The sequence below is a fragment of the Homarus americanus genome, unplaced genomic scaffold (genome assembly GCF_018991925.1).
Source record: "Homarus americanus isolate GMGI-L3 unplaced genomic scaffold, GMGI_Hamer_2.0 scaffold40856, whole genome shotgun sequence".
Classification (NCBI taxonomy): domain Eukaryota; kingdom Metazoa; phylum Arthropoda; class Malacostraca; order Decapoda; family Nephropidae; genus Homarus; species Homarus americanus.
In genome coordinates, this window is record NW_024734615.1 from 1,095,595 (window position 1) to 1,104,337 (window position 8,743).

The 8,743-nt window shown below is 42.9% G+C and overlaps 1 protein-coding gene across 1 annotated transcript in view; it reads left to right on the forward strand.

Annotated features, from left to right (window-relative positions):
• Positions 1-909: 909 nt before the first annotated feature.
• LOC121870353 overlaps positions 910-8,743 on the forward strand; it is an 8,780-nt gene continuing 946 nt past the window's right edge. Inside the window, exons 1-5 of the mRNA XM_042372143.1 lie at positions 910-1,036; positions 2,929-3,042; positions 7,194-7,314; positions 7,538-7,738; positions 8,521-8,647. Coding sequence (XP_042228077.1) covers positions 2,937-3,042; positions 7,194-7,314; positions 7,538-7,738; positions 8,521-8,647 — 555 coding nt within the window. The 5' untranslated portion in view covers positions 910-1,036; positions 2,929-2,936. The remainder of the gene's footprint in view (positions 1,037-2,928; positions 3,043-7,193; positions 7,315-7,537; positions 7,739-8,520; positions 8,648-8,743) is intronic.

The following is an 8,743-nucleotide window of genomic DNA, read 5'->3' on the forward strand; positions in this document are numbered from 1 at the left end:
CGAGTTAACTGTGTAATCAAGCCTTATCTTGAAGATCTCCCTTGACATTATAGTGTAATCACTCGTAATCGAGGATTCACGATATCAAGCAAATCGCGAAGCGTCACCACCTTCGAAAATAGGATCAACGGGGAGAAGGGTGATAGGAGAAGCAATAGCAGCATTACAGCGACCAACAGGTGGCGTTAACGTTGAAAGCTGTGATACCGTCAAAGTAATAATAGCAGCAGCAACAACAAGGATAGTATCAACAACATAGTTTAACAATAATAACGCTGATTGTGGCAGCACAACTTATTGTGTGATCGTTGACTTAACTGATGTTCACGGACTGTACGTATTCTTGGTAGGACATGTGCAGGTGATTGTTTTTTGTTTGTTTTTTGTACAGGAGAAGAAAAGAAGAAAATAATGATGAGCTTATTTGTAAACATGACAGCGATGTACTGACTGTTGAAACTTGCCTCTTTATGGTGTAAGTGTAGGGTGGGGATGAGTGCCAAGTAAGAGGAAATGAGGTAAAATACATTATATTCATCCAAGTTACGAAAACAGAATGTTTGGCTTAGAGCAATAATTGTTTTTCATTTTAATATTTGAATTTATTTAGAGACACATTGATTAATCTTGAAGACACTGAAGAGTTAATTGTAGCTGTCGTGGTATATCGACAATAAACTTTTAACCTGAATTATAAAAATAATTTCCTAATTCTGATCATACATAGACGAGAAAATTACCGGTACTCAGAAACCATAACATGTTATGGACAATTGACAAATACAGAGTTTATTTGTGATCAGATCTTCTGGACTTACCGCAGTAATCTTTTCATCTTCATCCTTATCTGGATATGAAGAGCAGTACTGTTCTTATCGATATTATCAAACCCGATATGAGTGGTGGAAACAGAGACAGTGAGGTCACATAATCATTCACACCAACACCCTCACGTCTCGCACGCACTAAGACAATAAATATACTCGCACAACTCAACGTTGCATCAGCATCGAGATCAAGTTCTCTCCTTCAGGGCGTGAGTGACATTTAATTTTACTTTTTCAGTGAGTCAGTCAGTGACCAAGTGACGTATAGGGTTGCTGACACAAAATAAAAAGACGTGTTTCACAGCTGACAAGAGCCTTATGTTTAGCTTAGTTTTCTTCCTCTAACTCACCCTTAGTATCTTTTTAATCTATCTTATAATTAAATTTACGATTAATATTTTTGTCTTTAACTGAATGATCGCTCTCGATTTACTTCCCTTTCTCTGTCGCATTGCTGTTTTAACACTCTCTCTCTCTCTCTCTCTCAATTTTCAGTGAGTACTTTCTGTGGACCTCTCCATACTGTTTATAACAACACAATGAGCGTCTTAGTTAAGTTTACACAACATGCATACAAATGAAACTGAGATGAAGAACATTCCTTTGATGCTGATATCTGTTCAGCAAGCACACAAACTGTACACAGCGTTTGTAGGGGAGAAATCCACTACAATACTCCCTCCTTCCCTCCAGGCGGTGTAGGTGACTTGTTGTCTGCAGGGTTGCATGGCACATATGAGGCGGAACGGGCGGTGCATGCCTCATGTGGGACATAACGGCAGGGCGTGGATGAGCCGGCCGCTAGTGGAGGCAACTGTCTAAACACACAAGATCTGTGGGAGAAGAGAGGGAGAAAGAGGGTTGTGGATGCAATGAATGTTGTGCTTCCCTCACGGCAGGTACAGAGTCGTCAGATGCGCCTGCTGGGGTGTGTGGGCCTGGGTCAGGGGCAGGGGCTGCTTCAGCAGAAGCGGATGAGGGCTCGTGACAGCAGCTGGGTCCACGACAGTAGCAGGGTGCAGGACAGTAGCAGGGAGTACCTGAGGGAGAAAAGAGGGGTGTGTGGGTCCGCACTCAGGCGCATGGGCCGCGTCGGGAGCAGAGGCTGCATCAGGAGAAGCAGCAGAGGGTACTGCTGGGCCGGGGGCGGCGTCTGAGGCAGGACAGGTGTGTTGGTCCGCACTCAGGCGCATGGGCCGCGTCGGGAGCAGGGGCTGCATCAGGAGAAGCGGCAGGGGGTACTGCTGGGTCGGGGACGGCGTCTCAGGCAGGACTGGTGTGTTGGGGTCGGTAGGACATGGTGCTTGGGGCAGGAATAGGAGCTGCTGTCTGCTTAGAGTAGCAGAGCTGCTCTAGGGTGTCTAACCTGCGGTTTAGAGACAGTAGCTGTAGAGCCGATGAGAGCTGCCTCTGGGTAGATAAGCCAGTCTTCCATGTTGCTTGAAGACTGGGAGCGTGATCTGTTTCTCCTCCATCCTGTGTGAGTGCGAATCTCCGGGGGTCACCATTTGTGGAGTATGAGATGTTTTGTTCTCTCTCAGGATGGGTTGGAGAAAGGAAACTCACAATGTGCTCTCTGTATACATGTTGTATTGGATGTACAATGCAGCTTGGTGCTGGGAAGGCAGCATGGTTACAAGCGTGATGTAGAGAGAGCTGGTTGGTGACGGTGCTCAGAGGAGGACAGCTTGTGGGTTGCCATGCTCGCCGGCGGGAGCGAGGACCGCCAGGCAGGCGGAGGAGGAGGAGGTGTTGCTGGCTGGTTGGTGTAGGTAGAAAGAGAGCAGTCACCACGAGGTCAGGTCTTTTATAGCGGAGGTAGGCGTGGGTAGATAGTTGACCTCCGTGATGTATGGCGGCGCTGGTTGACCCAGACCACGAGGCACACACTGTGGAATTCGCGGGGTCGGCTACTCAGCGACAAACAGCGTTTGTAGGGGAGAAATCCACTGCAGTACGTAAACACTCAACTTTACCAGAACCTTTGAACTTTAAACTCCAAGAATTGCATTGTAATATTTTCGCAATGCACAGTATTTTTTTTTTTTTATATATATCTCCTTAAGGCCTTTAGTTAATTTGCATTACTTTCAATTTACAGGAATCGCGATGGGTACCGTGAAGAGTGTGGTGGCCTTGCAGGTGTTGTCATTGCTCTTCGTTCCAGCAATATCTACCACTGACGTCACGCCCACAGAAGACAACATAGATCCAGGTATTTTGCGTAGTTATATACTGTAAATTCATGTAAATCATTTACTTGTGAAAGACACTGTATTGCTTCTGTTTGCAAATAATTATACACGAGCATAAACACCAACAGAGAAAATTCATTCTCATTGTCTCCTTACGAAGTTGCATTTGTTAAGACTTGGAGAACGCTGTGATCTCCATGACCTAGCTCATAATAGCGAGTGGTCGGACATCAAGATAAAAGAAACTGATTCACATTCGTTCACCTTGATACTATACCAGCTTTTAGACTGAACCCCTTCATGCTCAAGTCAAATTAATAAATGTGTAGAATAAGGGCTTCTCCATATTACTTAGGATGTTGTAACAGTGTCTTCTTCAGGAATTATATTAGTGCTCCTTTTTTTTTTCAATGGGATATGAATCGTGTTAGGAAGATAGGGATGAAGGATAAGGAACTCTCAAAAATAATTTACAACTCGGCGCCGCTAAACAATATCGGTTTGGGGGATTTCACTGATGCGCTATTAATTTGTTATTTGGTTTCACTTGTAAGTAAAGGACACTGTGTCGGAACTCTGAAACGGGTAGTTCGAATACAGTATGCCTAAGAGACAGTAAGGGGTCATAGTTGTTAATATCCCACATTCAATTTCTTTTAAAAAAAATACTGTTCACTATGTACAGTATTCTCATTCATTACCTAGTGAGTGATAAATCTATTCTGATATTTTTTTCGTGATGTAAGTACTTTATCTCACGTTTTGTTTGGTTAGAAGGTTCATATACTGTAGTGTACTCTGTCAGCGATCTACTAGTATGTTGATGACAGCACACACACGCACACACACTACTACTACTTTGCTGTCACTCGGAATCGAGTATGACGATCATCCAGCTATGATACAATGATGTGAGTTTTTAAGGATGTCACCTTCGTTGGAGAGTTTTGGGGTGACTCGAGAGGCTGATATGGGATTGACAGGGCCGTCCACAGATGTTAAACTTGTGGAGGACTACATCTAGTGCGTGAGGGGCAGCAACGGCGTCTTTCCGGCGCTGGCGCTTATCTACCTTGGTATACAGTCGGGCTAACTTGAAAGTATTGTCATCTACTCGTGTGGTGCTCCTCCAAGCGTTACGCTGTGGAGTGATTGTCTCTCAGGTGAGGGGGTCGATTTGGCAGTTTTTCAGGTTTGTCTTAGACTATCCTTATACCTTTTTCGTTGTCCGCCATCGTTACGTTTACCATGCTGGTAACAGGGCCAGTCCAACATAGTTCTTCATGTAAAATGGTAGCCTTGATGCTCCTTCAGTTGACATCAGTGTGATGCTCCTACAGTTGGTGTCAGTGAGAATACTGGCATTTGTTCTCTTGTCTTCCCAGCGAACTCGGAGGATGGAACGTAGACTACGTTGGTGAAAATTTTCAAACGCCTTTAGGTGCCTCCTGTATGTTGTTATACAGCAGGGTGGGGAGGACCACTGCTTGATACACAAGCAGCTTTGTAGTTAATTTTAGCTCCTTACAGCTGAAGACACGGGTATGGAGTCTGCCACAGGCTTGAGATACACATCTGATCCGATGTTGAATCTCTTCATCGATGTCCGCGATGGTGGACAGGTGGGAGCCAATTACTGGAAGTGGGTGACATTTGAGAGAGTATTACTGTTAAGCTGGTTGGATGGTGGAGGTGTGGTTGAACCAGAGGCAGGCTGAAAGAGAATCTGCATGCATTCACCTCAAGGCCGAAGTGTGCATATGCATCTGCATAGGTGTTCAGGTTCTCCTGTAGATCGCGTTTAGTGCGAGTGACGAGTATGAGGTCGTCTGCATACTGAAGTTCAGTGATGGAAGCGGCCAACACTTTTGTTCTTGCCTGAAATCGTCTTATGTTGAAAAGTCCATTAATCCGGTACTGGATGTCCACCCCACTGGCTAAATTGGCACTGGCACGAGTAAGAAAGCCAGCCAAGAAAATGGAAAGAAAGTTGGTGCCAGTACACATCCTTATTTTGTCCCTGTTTGGATGGGGAAGAACTCAGACTGGGTGCCATTGTGTAGGACACTGCAGTTGATGCCATCGTGGAGTTGCCTCACAATGGCAATGAATTTTGGTGGCCAGCCAAAACGACAGAGTCCACTAGAGGGCTTCCCTGTTGACCAAGTCGAAGGCCTTAGTAAGGTTGACGAAGGCCATGTACAAGTTTCGGCGCTGTTCTCTGCACTTTTCCTGCGTCTGGTGGACAGCAAAGATCTTATCAATGGTGCCTCATCAGGGCACAGGTCAATGATCCACATCAGGGCCTGTGGGCAAAATATATAATACTACTACTACTACTACTACTACTACTACTACTACTACTAATAATAATAATAATAATAATAATAATAATAATAATAATAATAATAATAATAATAATAATAATAATAATAATAATAATAATAATAATAAAGCCACATTTAGATTCTGGGAGGAAGTTTCCTGCCTTAGGAAGAAGTCTGTTTAGGAGGATTCGGGCGATAATCTTGCTGGTTGCAGACGCAGTGAGATCCCACAGTAATTGCCACAGTCTCACTGGTCTCCCTTATTCTTCTAAATAATGACGATCGAGGCGTCTTTAAGATCTTGGGGGAAATCCTCCTTCTCCCATATATTTTCCAGGAGCGAGTGGAGACGGCTGGTAAGCAGAGGTCCTCCTACTTTATACACCTCGGCTGGGATTCCATCAGGCCCTGTGGCTTTGTTATTTTTCACCTGCTTGATGGCAGTAGCTACTTCATCCAGGGATGGAGGATAGCTAAGGTGGGTCAGCTCTGGGTGCTGAGGAACCTGTTGAGTAGTCATGACATCCACATCGGTGTTTCGCTTGATCAGCGAAAGGTAATGCTCTTTCCAGCACTGATGGATTCCTTCCTCATCTTCGATTAGGGAGTTACCGTCGGATGAGCGGAGGAGGGTCACACCATGAGAAGTTGGGCCATATTTTGTTTTGGCGGAATTGAAAAATTCACGCATCTTGTGTTGATCTGCAAGTTTTTGCGTTTCACATGCTATATTTTTCAAATATTTGTTCTTTAGATTGGAAAGCTTGTGCTGGGCCACAGCTTTCTTCTTGTGGAAGGTATCAGCTTTTATCCCAGACTGAGGGTTGTTCTGCCAGTCAGTTAAGGTGGCACGTTTATCATCCACGAGTATGTTGGTTTCCAGGTCATTTTCATCAAACCAATCTTGGTGTTTTCTTTTGATCAGGCCGAGTGTCTCCTTACAGGTTTTTGTGATAACAGCTTTGATGGTACCTCATTCAGCACCGGGATTTTGGTTGTTTGTTGTTGGGTTGTTTATCAGCCCATCGCTGATCTGCTATCTGAAAGCATGTGCTACTGCTGGATCTTCCAGTTGCTTGATGTTAAAGCCTCTTCTGGAGGCTTGTAGCCTTCACCATTTTGGGGTGACGTATCTGTATCCTAGTGGTCTGAGCCACGCATGGATTGGGTGATGAGGACATCTTGGCGATCTCTTTCTCTGACAATGATGTAATCAATGAGATGCCAATGTTTGGGTCGTGGGTGTTGCCAAGAACCCTTGTTCTTGTCGGCCTGCCTAAACAAGGTGTTGGTGATAGTGAGGTTGTGTGCAGCACACTTGCTAAGGAGGAGTTGGCCGTTGGGATTACACTTGCCTACTCCATTTCTCGCTATGATTCCCTGCCATATGTCAGCATCTCTGCCAACTCTGGCATTGAAGTCACCTAGAAGCACAACCTTATAGAGGTTAGCAGTCTGTGAAGATCAGCGTAAAAGGCCTCTTTGATGTCATTCTCTGCATCCAGTGTTGGGACTTACGCACAGATGAAGAAGGCATAATGTGAGTAATTCAATGGGACTTGGAGCATGCACACACACACATACACACACACACGTCGTTAAAGGATAATTTCTAGTTCAAAGGTGGACCAAATTCTGTATTTGAACTAATTTGTGTACAGATAACAAGAGAAATTGTTATTGTAACGTCAACTATAAACCCTTATGGTGACCAAAAAGTAAAAACATTAGCAAGTTCTGGGATTTCTTGTATGCATTATTAAAAAGTGACAAATTTACCAAGGACATTGTAATGTACTTCTTGTGACAAGTAAAGTTGCATTCTCCACTTTGTTACCCTACAGGTGCAGGCACTTCCATTGCAGACTTACTAGAGAAGGAACTGCATAATTATCTCAGCCAATATGACGGCCTCAGCATCCCCTCATTACCGACATTGGACATAGGAAATGAGGATCTATACAGGTAAGGCTAGTGGGGTAACGAAGGTTTATGTGGTTAAGGGAGGATAGTGAACTAAGGAACTCTAATGAATATAAGGGAACTTTTCTTTGTTTCCACAAGAAAAATGGTTCATTACCTGGGAGTCCTGATTTACATTACAGTACCGTATATGAAACTGTTAATAATAATATCTGAAAAGGTGAGAGGAGCCTACATACAGTAACTCCTCTTCTCCTCCCTTCAGCATTGCCCTCAGCCTCAACAACCTCACACTGACTGGCGTGAGCAACGTGAATGTCACCGAATTCAAACATCAGGGTAACCACAGACATCCAGGCAACCAAACCCTGCGGATTATCTTGCCAAAGATAAGCCTCACAGTTGGCAGCTATATATCCGAGGGCCATCTTCTCAACCTGCCTTTCAACGGAGAAGGACCTATGAGGTGAGCACAACCTTTGTTTTCATACTCTTACATTATTGTAATTTAGATGTGAGATAGTGCAACCTGAATATGAAACACCTTCCAGATTGACTAGCTGAGTAATGGAGATATAGTTTTCTGGCAGTGGTTTAAATTTTCATACATTGCAGCTTTTGGTGTAAGAGTAGTAGTTTAGGTGATGTTACATGGAAAGGATGAGCATTTCGGTAAAGAGATGCAAAAAGCCTTTGAAATTTGTGTGTTGTAGTAGACCTTGCATTGTGGCATAATTTATAGCTTGCCGGCACAAAGTTCTTTCGAGAAAATCATCTGGCATACCCATCGTATTGTGTCTGTCGTTGTGATTGAAGACAGTATTGAAGTTCATCTGCACCTCAGGACATCTCTGTAGCCTCTAAAAACATCCTGAATGTTCTGTGAAACAACATTGACACTAAAATTTGTTAATTTTTATAAAACATCTCAAAATTTTTGAAAAATTAAAAATTATAGTAATAGTGTAAAGTGAAATCTGGTGCAGGCACCAAAACATAACATAGCAACACCGATGAGGCTCACATATCCAACTTGTGGTATATATATATATATATATATATATATATATATATATATATATATATATATATATATATATATATATATATATATATATATATATATATATATATATATATATATATAGTGTATATATACACACCAAAAACTTATAATATGCATGTCTTGTACTGTACTGTACTGTACTGTATACACTACTGATGTTGATGAAATATTTTTATTCACAGCATCACCATCTACAACCTGCAGATCTTAATCACATTTGACTGGGATACTTTTAGTTTGCTTTCTTACTTATTTAGTTGTGCTGCAGACAACTCCACCAACATTGACCTTGCTATTCGTCGTATGGAGGTAAGATACACAAACTCAACTTGCATTGATGTCCTTTTTCATTTATGAACTCATCAGAACATTCTATTGACTTCCAATCCATTTGCTTTTCACTGG